Genomic DNA, 23153 nt, shown 5'->3' on the forward strand with positions numbered 1-23153 from the left:
CGGCGCGTCATGGTGGCCCCTGATTAGTTGACACCACATGCCGAAAATAACTGGATGTGGGGTGAAAATTTTTACGCCCAATTGCTGCTTCCTGATTAGATAACATTTACCCCTTAAAGGCAGGAAAAACATACATGGATCATTGTGGTACTGTGGTGATAATTGTAAATTGAAAGCAGTTGCTAAGTGGCCACCAAAAGATACTTTTTTAAACTTTTAGAAACCGCTAGCCTAGCCACTAGCCACCAGCAGCTGGCCCCATGCTACATTGTATGGCACATGTTCACAGCCAAAATACACAGAGCTATCTAGGGCTATAGCCCCACCTAGTGGAAAAATCACACCACGCCACTGGTAAATAGGAAATTGTTCACTAATATGTTTGCTATATCAATTTTATAAGATAATAATGTGGCACTGTTGTGTTCACAGCTTGTTCTGCTGCCCCCAAGTGGCCAAAAAAAAAGCCCAGTTAATTTTCCAAATTTGAAGAAGTGGCTTTTTTCATTCACAGTAAGATTGACATATATCTGTACATACTAACTTATGTATTTTTAGAGCAAAACTATAAAGTGCATTCATTTCTTGTACTGTTTACAAACTGCCACAACAGTGTGCTACAAAAATGTGTAGCATTAGCATGAAGTGTGAAATTAAGACACTAATAGTGTTAACCAGTGGCAGCTGGTGACTCAAAAAATTGGGGAGGACAGGAGGAAAACCAACATGGAATCTTACAACAAACCGCATCAAACTATATCATTGTCCCACCTGATGAAATTGGAGGGGTGGGGGGCAATTTTATATGCCAATAAAACAATTTGCTTGAGTGGTGAAAAGGCTGCTTCTTTAAAGACATTTAGCATGTAAATATTGTCTCTAAACAAAGAAGTGCTCATTTTAGCCATGGAGTGATTCAAATGTGTCATTTTACCAACAAAGTGAAATTCAAATTTATAGTATTGTTTTATTGTGAAAACAAATTTATGTTCTCATCAAAAACAGACAACATATCACATGATTTACACGTGTTTCCTTTATATTTCCTCAGTATACAGTAATATATAAAGTAGCACAAAGCTTATAATGTGATACAGGTTCAGATCAGTGCTGAATACTAGAAAGATTGAACACTAAAAATACTCACAGATCTAAAAGTATAGGTTCACATCAGAAAGTATTAATGCATGTATCAAATACTTGACTTACACACTCTTATCTATGTGCACGACATACAAAATATAGTCTACAAAGCTGACATGTTAATACTAGGGGTGTTAATATGAACACAAAACTCACAGTTCAGATCGTATCACGGATTTGAGTCACGGATCAGATCATTATTAGGATCAGCGAAAAAAAGAGGGAGACAAATAAAACTTTGTTTTCCATTTATTCTATGACACACTTACAGCCAGAAACAGCAAGGAACTTTTGCCCATGGTCTTAAATGAAAACAACATTTAAGATGTCCAAAGTTTAAATAAAATAAAATATATAAAATATTCAATGCTCAGTTATTGCAATATGAGGCATGATACCTTCCTCTTTTAAACAGTGAGTGAAACAGCCTCTGTCCACATCATCAAAACTTGATAACAAACATTCACCACTAACGTCAGTTAGCAGCTAGATGCTAATAAGTTGCTCAGCTGCAGCACATTAAACAGCAGGTAAACATAACTCAAATGTCACTTCAGAACCGTTAGATGCTGGTTTGATCGTTGCTCTTCAAAATCCCTGTTAATGTTAGCGACATGCTGTCTGCCCATGACTTGTACTTACAGCAATTTGTTTACTTTGTCTTAAATGAGACATTAAATTTTGCAATTAATCCGCAGTTCATATGCCTGCCGAACCGTGGGGGGAGATCCGTACGGATCACGGATCAACTACAATCTGTTACACCACTAGTTAACACTTGTTATTCTAGTTACTTTAAGCTTATTACTCAATATATGGCTCAGCTTAAAATTGAACTAAAGAAACTGTCAGAAGCAAGCAGCCAGACCTCTTGCACTCATTCACTAATCATCAGGTGACTGAACAACCACTCAATTAAAAACAAATGAGTGAGTGAGTCCATACAGCTCACTGTAACTTCAACAAGCAAACTAACGTTACCCACAACACATTATATGATCTCTGCTGCATTCTTGTTAAGGAGATAAATTCACACAACAGCCACACAGAGACATTTAACCATCAGAGATGAAATTAGCAACCAAAGAGACAGAGAGAGAGAAGCTGTATCTGACGTCTTCTTCTTTCTTTCATGGAGATGAAGTATCCATGTTATAACATCCATTTGTGACTGTTTGTCATCTTGTTTGTTAGTTAACAGAACTATATGGCTGCTGCTTAACCAGTCTGATATCATTAGCAACAATGACAAACAAGCTAACTCTCCTGGTTGTTTCTCCAGTTGCTTCTCTCTCCAGCCTCCCCGGCAGCGTCCTGCTGCTGCTGCACTGCCCAGTCCAGATAATTTCTCCCATTAGCTTAACAACAGTCCTTAATAGTCCTTCCATGGATGTATAAAGAGTTCTTCAGGCTGCTACAACAAGCCAGCTGTTGCATTGGCTAACGCAAGAAGCTATCTACTGCTGCTACTCTGCCTTACAGTGGAGAGAATTGAAGATGAAATCTGGAAACTATCATTGGACCAACTCGATGTCAATATTGCATTCTGGTTGTTGATTGGTAAGGGAGGACAGCCTCCCTTGGAGCGTCATTTTACGTGTCATGGCCAATCACAGATTAGCATGAAAAAAAATGAAATACATTAAGTCCAATGTAAGAGATCCCGCCCTGCGGAGGACAGCAGGCAACCGTCCTCCACCCCACCCCCACCCCACCACCACCACCACTTCACACACTGCCCTTTCTCCTCCCGCTGAGAGGAGATACTGAGATTTGTGATGGTTTATTTCAACCAAATATTCTTTTATATTTTGATCTCCCTTTTGCCTCTCAAAAAATAGAGGATCAACCTCCTCTGCCTCTATGGACCAGCCTCCATTGGTGTTGACTTTTACTTCACTTTTATTTCATTTTGAGCAGGAATTATAAGGCTCAGATTCTCCATTTGTTTTTAAAAAAACTGAAAAGAGATTCATTGTAAAAAAAAAAAAATAAAAAAAAAAAGTTTGGCTTGTTAGAGACTTGCAAGAACAGAGCTCAGATTGTATGAATTGATTTTTTTTTTTTGCTCTACCAGGAAAGCAATGTAGCTGCTGCTCTGACAGCAAAACACAGCCTGTCTGGAACAGTTTTATGGTCTTAAACAGCTTTTGTTGCGCTGCGTCACTTTGGCATCGCTGGCTGCTTGTCTGTATTGATCTTGGCTCAAGTTGTTTGTCACCTATTAGATTTTACAAGAATCATGTTTTTTTGTCATCTGTGTGAGTAGACCATCTGGGCAACAGTTCAGGGTTTACATATTAATTAGAAATGTTTTATTTCTATTACAAAATTCTCATGTTTTGTGATGATGTTTATACAGTAACTAAGGTCATTTTGTCACCTTCCTCAACATGGGCGTTGATTTGGGATGAAGGGTAGGGGCGTGTCCCTACCAATGTCAAGGTGTAGCTGAATTGTCCCAACCAATATTTCTACCGATGTAGAACCATCTTGCCATTTTCACTCCACATAATGTTAACGGTAAGACCTGTGTAGGGATGGGAATTGATAAGATTTTATTGATACCAGTGCAATTATCGATTCTGCTTATTGGCCCAATTCTTTTTCAATTCCCTTGTTGGTTCCTGATCAATTTTCTGTGTGGAAAAAAAGTAGGCCTACACAGGTTTTCAGCATCAACGTACCTGTTTATTTTCTCTGAGTCTGAATGCAGTGTAGAAACAGACTAGATAAAATGCATGCATGCGGCAGCAGGCTGGAGCAAGTGATTCTACTCAGAGAAGAATTGTTTGGAGATCACCCCCAAGTGAAAGACGGGATATTTGACTTGATTACCTGGCAACCATCAACTTCAAACTGAGTTACACATTGTCGACTAGCCCGGCAGCAGCAGCAGTAGTGGAGTCAGTGAGGTATAGAATCTAAAATAGTTAGTATTTACATTTTCAAACCTCACAGAATTGAAAATGACTTCACTGGACAAAACTAACATCAGTCAGTTGATATCATATTTAAATTTCAGGTGTTAAGTGTGAGCTCATTTGTGATCTTTGCACAGACATGTCATTAAATTAAACAAGTCAATTACTGTGGGTGAAAATGCCTCTCAAAGTGATTTCAGGTCCTTTTTAAAGAGGGACTAAAGTGTCAATGACAGCTGCGCTTGGCTAATAAAATTGTTCTGTATTTAATCCAAACATTAATCTTATTTTAAATTAGTGGGAGATATTAACTAATTAATACCATCCATCCCTTTTGAAAGAGTTGATCAGGAGCAGAGTTATTATGTATGTCATGAAAACTATTTATAAAATTAAATTAGTCACAGCTTGTCCAACTGATCTGTTTGTGACAGTCAGACATCATTTTCTTATGAAAATCCTGTCAGCAGCAGCCTGAGCAGCACAGAGACACACAGACAGGTGAGCTGCAGCCTCCCAGCTGAGCTCTGATGTCATAGTGAAAGATCGAAGGTTACGATATTGTAACCCTAGTTCTATAAGCACAGGCGGAGTCCTCTACTGGACTCTATGGGTAATATTCTCTTCCAATCACACACACGCGATTGCCCACTGAAATTTGCATGTACGTGGTCGGCCATTGAGGACGCACCTACTGATTACATGTGTCCCACACAGTATAAAAGGCGGTGTCTTGCTGCAGCTCCTATCCTGAAACCACTTCAGCAGACAGCATAGGAGCAGCAGGGTCCATAGTTAGAGGGTTCCACCTGTGCTTATAGAGCTAGGTTTACAATATCGTAACCTTCATTCTATCTCACACAGGCTTTGCCCTCTGCCAGACTCTATGGGCACAGTAGCTCGATGAATGTTTGCCCTGCCACAACAGGTCATCAGACTGCCTCACTTAGCCCAACCAGCCATGGGTTAGTCACCGCAGCCCTCCTACTACTTTATAATCCCAGCTGCTTCAGTAGAGCTGTAGGGGGCCCAAGCCAGTTTGTAACCATGGCCTAACCTCGCAGGGGTCAAAAACCATAAAAAAGACACCCTGCACACCTCATTCCCCGAGTCCTCTTGGATCATGGGAGAATGCAGGCGTATATTGCCCAGGGGTCATTAGGTGTTCCACAGCTGGCACTCACACCACCCTTTTCACATGTCCTGAGTTGCCCCTGTGAGCACAGACCTTGAAAAGGAGCCCGTCATGTCCAAGAGATAGAACCTTATGAATGGACAAGGCATAGACCAGGGCGCTGCCATGCATATGTTCTCAACACTCACCCCACTGAGTAAGGTCGTTGATGCTGCTACACCACGTGTGGAATATGCTCGGTCCACTGCAGGAGGGTCCTTACCCACCTGCCAGTAGGCTTGGGAGATGCTCTCACAAAGCCAACCAGCTAGGCACTTCTTGGATAGGGCTTTACCGGCCACTCCCTCTCCATAGCACAACAGCGGTTCAGTGCACCAAAAGGGGGCAACATAACATGCCAATGCATGCAATGGGCACAATAGATGCAATTTTTCCTTCCTGATGTCCCCATGGGGTGGAGGACATAATGCCTCTGGCTGAATAATTCCTGACCTAAAAGAACTCCTTATGTTCTTAGCAACAAAGTAGGGGTTCGGTCCAAGAGTAGCACCACTGTGGTCACCACGAAGCAGCAAACAATTGGGTTGAACCAACAGGACACACAGCTCGCTCACTATCTTAGCTGAAGTCAGTGGAAGCAGCAAAGCTGTCTTGAATGATAACGCCTTTTAAACGCCTCTTAAAGCACTGAGTGAAAGAGAAAATGGACCCGAGAAGCCCGTCTGAAGCTATGGGAGCTCCCAGGAGGTCTTCTCTGTCCTTCCTCTGTAGGGCAAGTTCCAGCCACACGTGATGTGAGCCCACTGTGGCAATCAACATCACATGCCCTGCAGCAGTAACAGCACTCAGAATCAGGTTATTCATCTGGCTGATGGCACGGTCCAGAAAGTTGGCCTGTTCCACTGTGCAGGGGACGTCTAGCGGTTTACACTCCCATGTTGTTTGCTGCTGCGGCCAGCTGCGTGGCCAGCCTCAAAATATTCCAGCATGTCTATATCCTGCATCAGCAGAGGCTGCAGCATCCTGCTCACTGCCCACTCAGCTGAGTGAGGAATCACGAGGGTTGCAAGGACCTCTTCCAAGGGGGGCACACCAGGACAGCCTGTCCCCGTGTGGCTCTGCACTCTCAGGAAGGAAACCAGTCCCCCCACTGGTGACTTCATTTTCAGCGGCTCCTTCCAGGACACTTCGACACGCTGTCAAATGTCCAGGCGGGATATAGATGGCAAAGAGAGCCCTACATGTTCCACAGCCATGGCCATAACCTTTGGGGAATCATGGCGAACTGAAGTAAGAGGTGGATTCCCGAAGGTCAGCGATTTTGTAGACACAGACGAGATGTTGTCTTCATCATCCGTTAGCAAAGGTACTGAGACAGCCTTGGCGTCTGGCAGCAGCGGCTGCAGCGGCAGGGCACCGGATGAAGCGGGAGACTCATTGATGCAGGGATCTATCTCAAGCTCCGGGTCACTCTCATTGCAGTGGAGTGAGACGTCACACAACCAAAAATGGTCCCACCATTGCCAGCGTTGAGTCATAGGAAGTCCTCTGCAGTGAACCTAGGGTAGTGGCTGCATCATGCCACTCTCTGCGTGGTCCTGTCCAAGGCACTCAAAGCAGAAGAGATGCCCGGCGGCACCAGCGGCGGCAATGAGGCCGGGGCATGACAGGCAGGAATGAGCTTGTAGCAGCGACTCCTTCCATGGACAGGTAAGATCAGTGAGCAGATCGTTGTCACTGAAGTGAGAAGGATGAAAGCGGTAGTGACGCTGCCTTATTTACTGTGTGAGACACATGTAATCGGTAGGCACGTCCTAGTTGGCTGGCTACATACATGCAAATTTCAGTGAGCGATTGCATGCATGTGATTGGAGGAGAGTATTACCCACAGAGTCCAGTAGAGGGCAAAGCCTGTGTGACATGAACTAGCCATAAGTTCAGGAGTTGAATGAAAAATAATACAAATAGAAGTTTAGGAGATGATTCAAAGATATCAGTCAACAAACTGAAAGAAGGACGGAGCTACAGAATCTCAGGTGAGGTTTGAAAACCTTGCAGCAGATAGTTGGTTTAAACAGAGTAACACATTACCTACAGGCTCTTATACATTTACTTTTGTAACTTTTATTTTGACGGTCTATGAAATGTCAATTTTAAATATTAATTTTGGTCTCAGGTTTATATCAATAAAATAAAATGTGTGAAAAATTCACGATACAGGTCTGGTTTCAGGCAATGCCGCAAATACATATTCAATAAAGTAAAAATTTTCTAATCAGGCTCTTTATGTGTGTGAGCATGTGTGCATATGAAAGAGAAAAGAAAGATAGAGAGCAAGTGCACATAAAAAAAATGTCCCTACCAAAGTTAAAACCAAACTTATGCCCTTGTTCCTCTACTACGAAAACAGTTGTACAGTGAATTCATAACTTGATGATTGATACTATTAGGCATTAACATTGACAGACAACCTCTCTTCAGACATTCAGATAATTTGGATCCCTCTCTGAAAAGCTCACCAGGTGAACAGTAAATCCCCTCTGTCTGTCACACACACACACACACACACACACACACACACACACACACACACACACACACACACACACATACACACACCAAACAACCACTCATCTGCTTTCTTTAATGTCTGTGGGGCTGATAGGACACACTCCTCTGACACGCTCACAGCCCGTTCATCCCTGGCTGTCATTAAAGCATAACCTCTACCTAAGGCTTTAATCCTCCTATCTGACACAACCTGGATTTCCCCAATAGCACAGCTCGCTAACCTGGCAGTAAATGCCTCAGGACATCTGCAAATCTTAACTGGCTCCGGTGCACTGCATTAAAGGGCGCCCACCATGCACAATTTTCCAACCTAAAAGCTGAAAAGTTTTTTTTTGTCATTAGATCGGCAGTGAGACAGCACCTTGTGAGTTGTTAAATTTCAATATTTTTATACTTTACATGGAACTGGCCTCATACTAAAGCCTAGAAAAATGCTGTTTCTGTACATAAAATCATCCTGAGCTTGCTTTAAAGCCTTGCTTTAATGACTATCACATTTTAACTGGGCTGTTTTTTATGGCTGCATTAAAAAATCAAGGTCATGAAAGTGTAAAATACTTCTCAAACAAACATTATTATGAATTCATGGCAAAATACTGTATATTTGTGTATCTTCCTGTGTGCTGCCTGACTCTCCATCTACTCTGACACTGAGCTGGGATGTTATTGTGTGTTTATAGGCCTTGTAGGGGACACCAGTGACATGGTATGAGATTAACAGAAATCGTGTCATTTTATACAGGACAGTGGTTATTTTATTCCAATTAAAAAAAAACAACTTCATGTCCAGGGATGTTGTGTTGCATTACAGGTGCAAAAATCTTTTCCTCCATAAATTTTCCACTGTCATGCCTCTGAAAAGAACTACTGTCCATTTACAGTATTAAGCTCAGGAACATTATATTACACTGTATCATTTATAAAAAAAAAAAATTTGGGCTCAGGAGGATCTCAACAGTACCCATCAGTCACTGTTGTTCCCAACAAGTTGTACATGTTTTGTCTTAGTCGTGTTTAGGTTTTCCCATTGTAGAAAACACATTTTTATGCCTGAGATTACATATCTTTGTGCCAGCTACTGTGCAGCGAGACCCAAATCAGTCTCAGTTGCAGCTAATGTCAGATTCCACAAGCAGTGAGGACAGAACTTTGAAAATATTACTTTTTCTTTTTTACATAAGTTTACAAGAGTTGTGCCAAAATCTTTAAATAGTTCACCTGTAACACTCAATGTCACTGCTGCCTGTCACCACAAGATTAAAAAGTTTGGGAGACTGTCTTATGAAACCATTCTTTTTTATAAAGAATCTACATTTGGATGACATATAGCTACACAGGACTTAACTGTACCATGTGACAGATCTTGTCAGAAGATTTTTAGAAATTATTTTGCTCAAAAGTAGGGGTGAGACCAGGCCTCAGTCACTGAGGTTCTTGTAGAAAATGATTTGCAGATTCACATTAGTGCGACCCAAACTGCACCTCCTGTGTGACTTTTCTGAATTAACATGGAAATTCATATGTTAGTTCATCTTGCACAAGAGCTCCAAATTAAATATTTGTCGGTCATGTTTGTGAAATACAAATAAGTATATCAACATGCCCATTTTGTCACTGAATTTTGTTTAATGTCTAAAATGTCTTTGTGCATAATTGTTGCATTCACAACACCCTTCCCTCTAATATCTGCATAGCTATCAATGTTGAGACAACAGGGGGCACATTGCATCATTTCAAACCTCATTTAACACCAAACCATGCCCCTTTCTAAAGCCTAAATTGCTCGCCATGGAGCAGCATAGTGGCTCCAGACATTCATTAGCTTAATGAAAACAGGCCACTCTTCTTCCACCGCCCAGAGAGCGTGTTCTCGACGTAGCTGCAACTACCATCTGCTCTCAAGCTCCCTGCCAGCTATAGGATAGTCCTGTCAAAGCAACCCCTGTGAAGAAAGGCATCCACAAAGGTGCCTTAATCATTCAGAGCAGAGGACAGGCAAGGACAGTAGGGATGTTTTTTTTGTTTTTTTTTTAAAGATGATTTCATCTATGCGCCCCCTGGCGCCTTCCTAACCTGAAATGTAGCGTTCACTCATGATAATAATGATGTTCATGAAATAAGCTGAGTGTGCATTTGTCGGAGTTGAGTTGCAGCAGCCACACAGCTGGCAGTGAAGTTATTAGTAGCTCAGCCACAGTAGGAGAAGCTGCTTTGCGAAAAGGTTAATATCATTTTAGGGTTGGCCAGAGTATGTTGTGGTGGGCGGCTGACCACCTGTTCAGCTCTGGAGGTGGTCTCTTATCATCTCATCCAACAGCAAACATTTGAAGGTCGAATCATTTGTTACAATTTTTTAAAAAACTAGTGTGTAAATTATAATGAGCCTTTCATGGGGTTGTTTAAAGAATGAAAAGATTAATTGTCCTTTTTTCTAATTTTCTAATTGATCCTCTGCTCATATTTTCTCCCAAAATTACCCACTTGACTACAGTTGTGATGTGAGTTTCAGCTCTCGGATTAATCACCACTAATCTCAGCAGTGTTGTGCCTGCAACAACCCTGAGCTACTTTTCTCAACATGAACACTGGCTGGTGCACAGCAAGAGGGAAATGATAGTCAGAGCCCTGAGGCTTGAATCTGATAGTTTGTCATCTGGATAGTATTACTTAATTTCCCACTGGGAAGAAACCTCATTATTTCTGACTTTATATTCCCCCCCAACCCTCACCTTTTTTTTTTTTTTTTTTTTACCCCTGCATGACACGGATGACCATAAACGCCAATAAGATACATGACTAGCGAGGGAACAGTTGAAGCAAAGGATATCTGCATACTTTATACTGGGCCACAGATGAGAGTCCCATTCACCTTTAATATTCTACACACAAAGCACAACTATATTGATTTATTACAGGTTATATTACAGTTTTTTCTCATATGATAAATGGTGAATGGAATGTGAGATTATATTGATAACAGATGACTAATGGCTGGCAAACATCGTTTATGGTTAACCTTTTCCCCAAATGGATCAAATTCCTTTTACCTCAAAGCACAGAAATATTTGTTCTCATATATAGATCATGAAACTAATAGCTTTTTCAGTATTTGTCATCTTGTAATATATGTTACAAGCATTGATAAGGTGTCTAATTTCTTTTTTTTAAACTGCTGTGTCACAGTTTAATTTTGTTGGAAAGCTGCTGGGACCGCGGGGAAATTCCATGAAACGATTACAAGAGGAAACAGGAGTGAAGATGTCCATCCTCGGCAAAGGGTCCATGAGGGATAAAGGCAAGGTAAGAAATCAATTTGTGTTGAAATATGGCTGTTTGGCCGGTCTAAGATATTGATCAAATGGAAATATTTACAGAAACAAAGTGCTTAAAATTCAAACAAAGCACAGAAGAATATTCTAACCAAACAGCATCTGAACAGTAACTGAGATGAATAACACCAAGTGTCAAATTAATCGTTTTGCAGTTGACAAACATATGTAGGAGAAAATGGGAATGTTTTTCTGTGTGTTGTTTAATAGCGTATTCTGTAATAGTCAATTATGGATGCAAAGTAATGAATCTCTTTGCCAAAGTCATTTATCCTGCTGACTTGTGGTCCCCCGGAGCCAAACTTATCCGAGCGTGAACACAGACAGCCTACTGGATCTGCTATTCATGCTCATAACAGCTCTCAGTGTGCTGCTGTAGAGTTACATCGCTATTATTACTGTAGCCTGCGATTCAGACATCAAGACATGACAAAAGACTTGCAGTCTTACCACCTCTCTAATGAAACTTGCACTGAATTTTAATACATCAAGAACAAGGTGAAGGTAAAATGCTTTAAACATATTAGGTTGGCTCTAGTTATCTGTACATATTAGTTGATTTAGCTGAAAACAAAAAGTTAACAACAAATTATATTAAAGAAGCACGTTCAGTTGAAATCTTTAAATCAAGACTGTAAACCTACCTTTACTCACTTCATTACAGCCTCTCCTAAAACATATCCAGGCCCATCACCTTTTAACATCCATTTAACATTGATGTTTTTAATGCGGTTGTTTCATTTTTAATTTTTATTACTGTAAATTGGTTGCTGTATGTTTTGTCCTATGTATTCTTTTTAACTGTAAAGTGTATTGGGACCATGCTACATGGTGATTCTGCACAAAAATGTGATTGATTGATTGATTGAAAAGCAATCTCACCACATTTAGTAGCTGTTCTGGGGCTTTCAACCATCACATTATCTTCATTAGTAAATGGAAACAAAAACAAAATTGATCATTTTTTTCAAAAAATAACAAACATTGTTTTACTTAATGAACAACATCAGGAGGACCTTGAAATTCAAAGATAATTTCTGAGCTATTCTGGACCTTTCGACTATATCATATTATCTTCCTCAGCAGATGGAGTTGCCTAGTTCACATGGAAATGGGGAAAAAAAGAAAATGTTCAAATGGAAATGTTCAAAGTTCAAAAGTTTAAAGACTTCTTGTCCATGTTAGTTTCAACAGCAGGAAGCAGCAGTTATTTAGTTTATTTATATTTATAAGTGAACATTCATACTTAAAATACTGTAGTGGTGAAATCCTACCCAACATCCAATCCTGTTAATTACTGTATGTGCCTGTAACAAGGTGCAATTTTAATCAGTAGTATTGTGGAGGAGGACCAAGCTTTCAGACAAGTTAACTAAATAAAACTCAAAACTCCTCAGTAATTTCATGGCTTTATAATTAGAAACTAATACCTTTCATAGGGAATTCCAGTCATGCCTGATTGCGAGGCAAAGTCTTCACTCTGACAAAGACTGAAGGCACTGAGACGTTTCATTGCTGTCCCATTTTTGGATGTGCCTTGGCCGGTGCAATAGTTCATTTAAAATGTTGGCTTCCTGCCACCAAGTCCATTCTGTTTACTCATGTGCTGCATTAACTTGTTGTCAGAGTGTTGAATTAAGTAAAGAGGCGCTAAAATGTTAATAACAGGCATGAGCAAAACGTAATTTGTTCACAAATATGCATCCAATGCATAAGTTTCAATATTGTTTGTTTGTTTTACCTGGATTTTCAGTCTGAGGCAGATTCATGGTGGAAAAAAATAATACACTGTCTCTTACCAAAAGGTTAGGGTTAGGCTATGCAGATTTAGCTTGGTGTTTTGTGTTTGTGATATTGATTTTGTGTACAGTCTGCAATACTCTGAAGGACTCTGTGATCAGCCTAAAGGTCACGTCTGAAAGACTGACTGCCAATTGAGGCACCTAAGCATAAGGCAGTGTGGTGCAGACATAACCAAAGTCCCATTACACGCTGAAGCACTTTGTCGTCACACATTTCTGCCATCTCATCCAGTTCCCCAGGTAGGGTGCATCAGCTCGGCACAAAGGTAATATCTCAGGTTTGAAATTCTCAGCAGAGCAGCCCACCCACTCATATTAGACCATATGGCCAATAATACACTATGTGCCCTCAGATTAGCCTGGTTAACACTGTGCTGAGTCACAGAGAGGCCACACTTCACCTCTCTGACTCACAGCATGGTTAGAGAGAATTTAATCACTGACATCCCAAATTCCTTATAGTAGAGCAACATACACTGATTGATAATGACACAGCCGTACTGCAGTCACGGTATCTCGTGTATAGCTCTGTGTATGCTCCTCCTTTTGTAAACCAGCCTCTCAAAGTGTCCAGCTGCTCTGTAGGAACATTTCACAGACAAAGTGTCGGATGTTACAACCAACTCAGAGACAGGATCTGCCTACATGCACGTTTTTGATCTCATCTTTAATGACCTTGGCTCGCTGACAGAAAATGTGAAGCCAGCTGAAATTTTAGGAGGGATCTTTTAATTAGAGCTGACTTCTCACAGAGGGCAGGGAACAGGCCTGTGATGCAAGGACGAAAGTTTGAATCTTGGCTGCATGAGTGAGTAAAGTGTGTGTGAGTGGCACTCTTCTCTCTTAATAGCCACCATCAAGGTGTCCTTGAATGAAGCTCTTAAGAGCCACCTGTTGCAGTGTTGGATGAATGAAGGGTGAAGAAACTCCTGAACTATCTCTGTTTTGGGGCATAAGAGAATCATCCCTAGATTGTGTTGCATTTTTAACTGGTACAAGCAGACAAAATGCCTCCACTCTTGGTCTAGCATCTTTTCTGATTATTTGTTCAGTGTCAAATTGATTTTATGATTTAGCAGATTCCTTTTAAAACACCGTTAGGACTAGCCCCAAGCTATATTACAGATCTTTTAAGCCTTTAAGGCCTTAATGCAGCCTCAGGCAGGGGCCCTCTGGGCCTGGCTTAAGACTAAAAGGTGATTGGGTTTTTCTCCTCATCAGAGTTTGGAGCAGTTTGCATTAAGGACCCTGGACTGATATCTTCTGTTTACTTCAGCACCTTCTTACAGACGCTTTTTTTTGCTTGTGCTTTTTTATTTGTCTTGTGGAGCCCTCTCGTTTTTGTTAAAGCCCTCTCTTGTTAAAGATGCACTAGTCAATATTTTGACATTTACAATGGATCAGTTGTGCAATACTATATGCAATCTGAAAGGGGTCACTCATAGATTCTGCAGTTCACTCCTCAGCTCATTGTTTGGGGTTTCTGGTCTGCAACTTAACTTGTTGGTTCATTCTCAGCTCTCTCATCCACCACGTTTCCAAATGCAGCAGGCAGCTGTTTTCAGTGAGATAGCTCTGATAAATCCACTGTATGCTACCTGCTATCACCAAACAGCAGACAGACAAACTTAGTGATAATTAGTTGGTGATCATAGTGGGGTAGTTAGCAGCTAAAGAGCCAGATACATCCCTCAGAAGTCAGTGGAGACAAAAACAAATCTAAAAAGAGAGTGAATATTTGAATTACATTCATCAGGAGGACAGAGACATGACTAAAAATTCGTGTTTATTTTGCTCCCCAGGTGCTGGATGTGCAGGCAAATCTTTGTTAAGTTAATAATATGTAATTGTTGTGTTTACAACTGTTCCTGCTCACTCCAAGTGGCCCAAAAGTAATAATGAATGCTTCTTTATCAACTTCATAGATATATTATAACTGGACATTTCGTATACTTACTGAAAGCACTTGTTTAGCACCATTTGTGGTGACAATTATGGAAATTTTTAATTTGACAAAGAGATTTCACCGCACCCGCTGCTTTAATATATTTGGTATCGTCATGGTCATGTCTGCATCATGTCCCTCTCCCTCACCCCCTCTCACTCTGTAGATGAAAAACACGCACGCACGCACCTGCCCACCAGGCGTCCTCAGTGAGTCTCCCTGCCCTGCACACCTATTCTTCATCTTCTTATCACCATCTCCTCCCTCTGAAGACTATGTGGCTTTATAACAACATCACACTACTTCCTCCTTTGCTCCAGACGGCAAAGAGTGATAATTACTACATCAGATAGAGGGCTTTGTCACTTGAACGTAAACGTGTCATTTTTAGGAATTTGCTTTAACGACTGATGCTGTCATTTCTCTTGAGAGGACAGTCTCGCAAATCAGTCTCCTGCCACTCCAGCTGCACCTCGTTCCCTCATTAATTTTTTTTTGTACATATGGTTGACACTTTCACTTTATCTTGTCAGGTTGCCTGAGCTTCTGTTTTGTTACTGTTACATTTCCTCTTTTCCTGCCTCCCTGTGTGTTTTCAGCTTTTTCCGTCTCTTACTGTTTGCTTGATTTTTTTCTTGCCCGTTGGTGACTCAGAGCCTGTCTGAACAGATGTTTATGATGTCAATTTCCTTAGGTGTCCCCTGTCTGTGCAGCCTGTCTGTCTTTTTCTCCTTGATTTTTTTTTTCTTAAAGATCCTCACATCCATTTGACACAAGCAGTCACCCAATCATTTACAGACCATCAAGACGACTTGAACTATATTCCATGTCTGGGTCACAGGATCTCAATCCATTTAAACGTTTCCTGGAGCTCTTTTGGAGCTGGGCCCACAGAGCATTTTCCCCAACATCAACAAATCACAAGATGCTATCGGAAAAACATTCACTAAGAGCATCCCTGGTGCCAGAATCTATGACTCTACAAGCTCCACTATTAACTCTACTCCGCTTTACTTTTTTGTGTGGTTGTTAGATGAGAAGTAATTATTCTCTAGAAGTTGTTATTCCTTGCACAAGAGAGGAAAAGGCCACATATCATTGAGAAATGTTTTTTTTACATGATACAAGTGTCTTCCTGCTGATGAATGTAGTGATTGCTCAAGTGTCTCTTCACCTTGAAACAAAATCATAAATGTGACTGTAGATTGTAGCCTGCATGTCCAAGAGATGCTTATGATGAGAAGAGGGAAAAGTTGGAGTTTGTGTGTCACAGCTCCAACTTTTCAAAGACTTTTCATTCTCTTAACCATGTTTGAGCAGAAGTAGCTTCATTTAAGTGTCTTCAGTGGGAACCTTTGACAGGTGGAGCATTTTGGGAAGGGACTGCTACTTCTAAAACCCAAATCTTTCCAAAAACATCTCTGATCAATAAAATAATCAGGTATACATGCAATTAAATTACAAAAGTATGTTTTATCCATCTTCTTTTCACTCAATATTAGCACATTTTACCTCTTGTGCTTTGTCAATCCGTTTAGTTTATACCTTTATGATGCATTTGTACAAACAAGTTTAATCTAAGTCTGAATACCTGAACCTGCTCTCTTTTTTTTTAACAGGAAGAAGAATTGAGGAAAAGTGGCGAAGCCAAATACGCCCATCTGAGTAATGATCTTCATGTTTTAATTGAAGTCTTTGCCCCACCTGGAGAGGCCTATTCCCGCATGAGTCATGCCTTAGAGGAGATTAAAAAATTCCTAGTTCCGGTAAGTTTATTTTTTCAACCTAATCTTTATTCCTTGTAGAAGTCGTCAGTCACCACAGCTGACTTGATCATTTCTCTACCAGGCTAATGAACACAAAACAATCTGTTTCTGAGCTTACAGGTTATTTACATAAAAGTAAGATATAAGTGTGAAGTTTTCCTCTGCATTACACTCACTGCCCCACACTACATGCCCTTACGAATAAAAAATAATGTATTCAGCAATTAAAGTGCAGTATGGAACAACTTGCAAGTCTCTAGCACTGTATAGCCTGCAGAACTCTGCAAATTAGCAATAATTAATGTGCATGTTGTGTACTCTTGCTGAGTATAAGCTGTAAATATTAATCAAGCTTTGCAAATGTGATAAGCTTAATGGAGGAGTCGTGCTGCATGAGTCTGCTTTATGTAGTTCATGCTTTTTCCTACACCGAGGCCGATGTTCTTACGAGCATGTCTGCTCACTGAGCCAGGAGGATGATGATACCGCAGCTGTACCGAGCAGTTCATATCCTTCCAAATACAAATGATTACTAAAGAGCATCAGCCAAAATAGAAAAAAAAAAAGAAAAGAAATACAGAGTTATTATTTTTTTCTGTCTCAAAACAGACACAGAACTGTCACAATGTCAAAATATTTAAAATACTCTATATAATAACTTATATCTATGTATCATGGGAAGTCCTGGTGGAGCTGGATGCTTTTGTTTGCTTGTTTGCGGTCTGTTTCCTAGTTATCAGTAGCTGGTACGACTGGTGCCGACAGTGATGACACCATCAGAGTTTGCCTCATTCTTGTTTCCATCCCTCAATGCCTTCCTGCTCCTCTTTACATCAACTTGTGACCACTTGAGTTGGTATTTGTTGGAGTAATCTGTATGAACAATGAGGCCTCATAATGAGCCGGTACCTGCTATAGCATATGCATCTAGTTCACATATGAGTCTATTAACGTGTTAGTATGTTAAAACAAGTTGTGTAATATCCTTTTTCATCTACACTGAGTACAGAAATTCTCATTTGCTTCAGTGTCACATTTGTGCCTGGCTGTACTTTGCGCTGTGCGATCCACACCAGCCTGTTCTGATAATAAAAGGGTCAGCGGGCTTCTCTTGCTCCTCTCACATCAGCGGGGGCTTTTATGTATTTTTGGGTTCACAGTATAAACTGCACTGAGTTTGATGCTTTATTTCCATACAGATTCTTTCCAAGACTGTAAATATAAAGCCGACAGAGTCTCAGCTCTCGCTTTGTTGCGGTACCTTGTGAAAAGACGAGGTAGGTAACACTTTATAATACAGCCCAGAATTTACAGTGTAAATTCAATGTATGAATCAAGTACAAATAAAATACTTGTGCCTCAGAAATCAAAACGTATTTTATACTTTATTTATACAACAAAATGACACTGTAAATCATGGGCTGTATTATAAAGTGTTACCAAATATATGTAAAGAAATGAAGCCTGGTTTTTTAATAGTGTACACACAAGATTGCCTGTAATAAATTTCTTTTTAAATAGGTGCACACATTCAATAAGATAGTTTAGGTTGTTTGAATGTTTTATGAAAATCTGCCAGCAGAACTAACGATGCAGGGTAAACAGGGAGGAACCAATTCAGTGAGATTTTAATGAGTGACACAGAGGCTAAAAATAATCAGTGAGGATGAGGATGCAGGGTTTGCCATATTTATGTGAACAAAACATCATAATAATTTGAGTTATATCTTGAAGCCTAATCAGAACTTACATTTCCTTTCGAATTTGTCTTCCCATGGTGGGTTTGGGCAAAATCACAGAACATTTTGTTAGGTTAAGAAAGGGAAAATGTCACCTTGACCCTTAATTCGGCTTGTACAACATCCACACATCAGTAAAAACATCAAAGTAAAGAGCAGAGAAATAGAAACTATATATTTTCTAGTGCACGCTTTCTGTTTCAAGCAATGCTATGGATTTTCAGATAAACAGCACATAATGTAACACAACAGGCATCTGTCAGTATCTATGGTGACGGATGTTTCCTGCCTCTGGTGCAGAGTGGCAAGTGCGTCCTGCTGTTAACCTTTTGGGGTTTTTTATGATGCTGCACTATGCATTAAGAGTGATTGCTAGTGTGTTGTTAGAGTGTCACTTCATGTGAAGTGCTGAAGTGGGCATCGGTTTGATGTTAATAATCAGCAACCACTTGTTATTGTTAAGTCTGTCTCTTAACTTAATTCTGTTTTTTTTTTCTTCGGTTGGAAAACACAACACATCAGTTTGTTTTCAGCTCAGCATGAAAAAGGTGAGATTTACTGAAGGAACGTTGGCTCAGGAGGAAAGATGGACTGAATGTATGATCTTGCTACAAACATGGCTGTATCCAGCCAGCTGGTGTGCAACACTATTCTTTCTCTCTGCTAGCGAACCAGGAAAACTCCCACTGCTCCAGTGGCCAATCTATTCCTGCTGGTGTGACATTAAGCTTCACAAACCAAACTGAACTCCAAGTGATGCAGCAGAGACATGTAGCTGTTTCCCACACTGCCACATGTGTAGTTAAGTGGCTTAAACTGCCGGTTGCAGCTGAAAATCTAGGTATGAATCAGAGCAAGTGAGCTGAGCCGAGTGACTTGTGCAGCACTTCAGTCATTCCTTTCTTCCTACTCACCTTCTCTTCTTTTCTCTCACCCGTCTTCGAACAAAGACATGAACGTTCTCCGTTCTTATCTATTTATTTAACAAAGCCTGCTCCCCACTGAGCTCTCATCCACAAAACAGGAAAAAAAAGAATACACATTCTTTTCATCTGATATGAAAAACCCTCCACACTTTTTTTCCGTTTAAATCACAGTTATTCAGAAATTACATTCAAATGAACAAGCTGCATGACCATGTCCGTAATTAACAGATGAGTGTATATAATTACTGTATATGTTTTCATTCGTGTAGCCCTGAGCAGAAATAGAACACGCAGGCCACCAAGAAGTACAGTTTGTCAGACTGAGAGTTTTAGCAGTCTTTAAAGCGATTGGGAGGAGAAAGCTTGTCTTCACTGGAGCCTTAGATCTGCCGTGAAGCAAAATCTGACTACAGAAATGCTGTCAGTGCTGTCAGCTCAGAGTTACTGTATGCACCCTGGATAAGGAAAGAAATGCAAACAGGAACCTAATCAGTGGACTAGATAAGTATATACTGGCTGAGAGTGAGAAGCGGTGGGGAAGGACAGGCGATCCTGCTCTCAGCTGGATGAGCGTGTGGCCTTCATCTCGGGCCAAACTGCAGCGGGGAGCATTTTGGCAAAAAAAAGAGGGTGGCACAGATGCTTGAACAAGATATGTGGTAGTGGTTTGTTGTTTGCATAAAAATCAAATGTGAAGTCAAACAAAATATTTGACTGGTATTAAAACACACACAGGCCTATTCGTGTTTTATTTTAATGTAATTTCTTTGATCCATATGATCTCAGTGAAGGAGCAGGGACAGTAGCTGCAACACTGAAGACTGGTTGCAGAGGCGAGCACTTATGCACATCATCTATGTCATCTATCTATCGTATCCTGAGCACAGACCCACATTTTGCAGGTGTTCTTTACCATGTGGCGCCAATTTTTCTGTGGAAATGAGAGAGGTGCACTTTGAATGAGCTTGATTTAAAAGTAAAATCAGATTTTCTATAGATTTTATTGCAAACTACATCCTATAAACAATCCACTCGTTGTGTGCTGCTCTTTCTTGAGATCACCCCTCCTACTGCTTTGAAATAGTATAAATAAATTGTTTCCTGTGATAATATTGGTCAGAAACAATGGGATGTATTTCGGCATTGCCACAGAGAAAATCGTTTTTAAAGAATGAGACACATTCATCTTCTCAGAGTGCCATTTTTTTGCAATATGAGTCCACGTTTGTGAAACTGTACTGCATGTTGATGTTGACTTGTGTTCCTTCTGTTTGGAACATGATGAATCAGGCACCCAAACAAATTCTGCCCATCCAGCACGGTGGACACGACACGGCCTGAACTGTCTGAGAAATGGGAGGGTTGTGAGGTCATCTGGATGGATGATGATGGTGTGATTCCTTTGCATCAGCTGATCTAACACAAGATACACACATTTATGTGGCCCATTCAACATCACCATGTGCCATAAATCTGCTCTGTCACTTCATAAACAGGATATTACCACAAGTGGCAAACTGTGGCCTTGGACCCTCGATCCTGGGCCTTCAACAGGACCACATGTGGCAAAAAAAATCAAACTTTGTGAAAATACATGAAACAAGAAAATCATATTGATTTATCTCATATATTTGTTTAGCTGGAATGAAAGTAAAATATCTAGAATAATCATTAGTTACTGTTCAACAACTAAAGATGGATCCAATGCTAATCCAATGTTTTTGTGTTTTACTTGAATTTCAATGTAGATTTAATATCTCTCTGCCAGATGTAAAGGCAGTAATGCCATACAAACAAGTTAAATGTGTCATACTGACCAGCCAACACCTCCTGAGGTGAAATGGGAAAAGGTACAAGCTCTTTGTAAACTATGCTCAGCCATTTTTCACTGGCCTGAATTAAACCATTTACTAACTAGAGATGCAAATTGTAGGTTTACATATACTTCTTACAACTAGCATAGAAAATGGCGATTATCATAAGAGATAAAAAATGATAAAAATGAATTTGTTTATTTCTCACTGAAATGTGTCTTGACTGCAGGCTAGTTGACTTCTGTGCCTGAACACTGCATGCAGTACCTAACTAAAATTCAAACACAGCAAAATTTAAGACACAAAATTGAACAATTTCAGAGTTACAGTTTTAACCATCCAAATGCCCACAGATTGACAATGCTCACCATGAGACCAGTTACCAACCAGCAACTTGTGCCCATAAAGCAATCAATGACTTTTTGCTTCCTAAGTGAAGCCATCATGGCCAGTTTGGAGTTTTGGAGCAGATATTTTCAGAAACATCTTCAACCAAATATTCTGCAGTGTTCTTGTCACATTTTGCCCAGATTAAGGCAACAAGTAAATTCATGTTTTTCATTCAGCAGAGAGATTGAACCGGGAGTTACTGGGTTACTGAGTTACCATTCCTTCTCATTCTGTCGTCTCTTTTTCCCCCTCGCTCACTCACTGGCTACTTTCATGGGTCGCTTATCCACTAAGTATTCGCAAATGCCCGGAAGATGTCGGGATATTGTCCCGCCAACAACTCAACAAAATATGATTGGCTGAGACAGCTGTCAATATCAAATTCATGCCCACATTGACTTCAATTGCACAGACATTCATTACAGCTACTGAAGGTCCTGGCGGGGGGGAGTCACTGATTCACCCAGATACCATCAGAAGAAAAAATTGTGATTGGTCCATTTATCGTTCTGTTATATTAACCCACTGTTTGCCAAGACATATTAGCCCAAGTTAATAATGATAATCTAGAAATTATTACTATTATTTCAGTGAATAAGAATAATTAAAAAAAAAAAATTATTAGGAGTACAAACACTTTTTCAACATTTTTTCTTTTCCTTCTCTGATTACCTTGAAGGCCCAGAGGGTTCCCTTCTGATTACCACTGACTTTTTAACTCTTTCATGCAAAGAAACCAACATATATTCTGACATACATACATCTGACATCTTCATCTGTGATAATAGCCATCTAAAAAGTTAGTATAGATGAAATAGTCCCTGTAGCTACTGGTAGTTTACCCAAAATGCCCCATATAAGGGAATACAACAATCTTACACCATGTTAGTAATTCAATACAGACCACAAGATTTATTTCAAAGCTGTGGTTGATTTGTTTTATTTGCTTGTTCATCTCTTTAATATTTTGTTTCTGTTGGAGAAAAGTATTTACTAAGTAAAACTATATCACTTGATGCCTCAAGGCCTCAAAGGAAGGCCAGCTCGAGTTTTATTATTCGACAATACAGAATTGATTTTATGTGTATTGTTTGCCAGAGACATGTCCAAGCATCAGTTCTTTCATAAATGCTCCCTTAGCCAAGCTCATATCACCGAGATATAAGATAGACAAAATACACAAGGCAAGATATGCCATCACCAAGTATGGTCATAAGAAACTAGAACAGCAGGAGTTGCAGTATTGGAAACAGCTAGTGACAATAGCAGATAGATCTGAGCATAACCAGCCTAGCGCTTCAGATTATAAAAGCCATCTTATTGTGTTAACTAAACGTGATTGGCAGCACCATGCTTCACATGTTGACCCCTTAACAATCAAACTTCAGCTCTGTGAAGGGCGTCGTGTGTACAAGGTCACGCATGGTCAGAATAAATCTCAGTGAGCAAACAGTCTGACCAGAGAAGCCACAGCATGGGTTTATCTCTGTATACTCATGCTAACACCTCTGTCAACAGTCAACTTTTACAAGCTCTGGCAGATTTATTGTGCTTTGGATCAGCTGCCAGCTTTCCAATTAAAAGCTCTGCCAGTCTCCTTCAAACCAACAGAACGCTGTTGGCCACATTAATTCATTAACAAGAGAAGCACACGTGTGCGGTGTGTCAA

The 23153-nt window shown here is 40.3% G+C and overlaps 1 protein-coding gene across 1 annotated transcript in view; it reads left to right on the forward strand.

Annotated features, from left to right (window-relative positions):
* The window catches only part of khdrbs2 (KH domain containing, RNA binding, signal transduction associated 2), a 70281-nt gene that overhangs the window by 27254 nt on the left and 19874 nt on the right, over positions 1 to 23153 (forward strand). Inside the window, exons 3-4 of the mRNA XM_067609900.1 lie at positions 10957 to 11073; positions 16469 to 16615. Coding sequence (XP_067466001.1) covers positions 10957 to 11073; positions 16469 to 16615 — 264 coding nt within the window. The remainder of the gene's footprint in view (positions 1 to 10956; positions 11074 to 16468; positions 16616 to 23153) is intronic.

This window comes from Thunnus thynnus, chromosome 14, assembly GCF_963924715.1.
Source record: "Thunnus thynnus chromosome 14, fThuThy2.1, whole genome shotgun sequence".
Taxonomy (NCBI): Eukaryota; Metazoa; Chordata; class Actinopteri; order Scombriformes; family Scombridae; genus Thunnus; species Thunnus thynnus.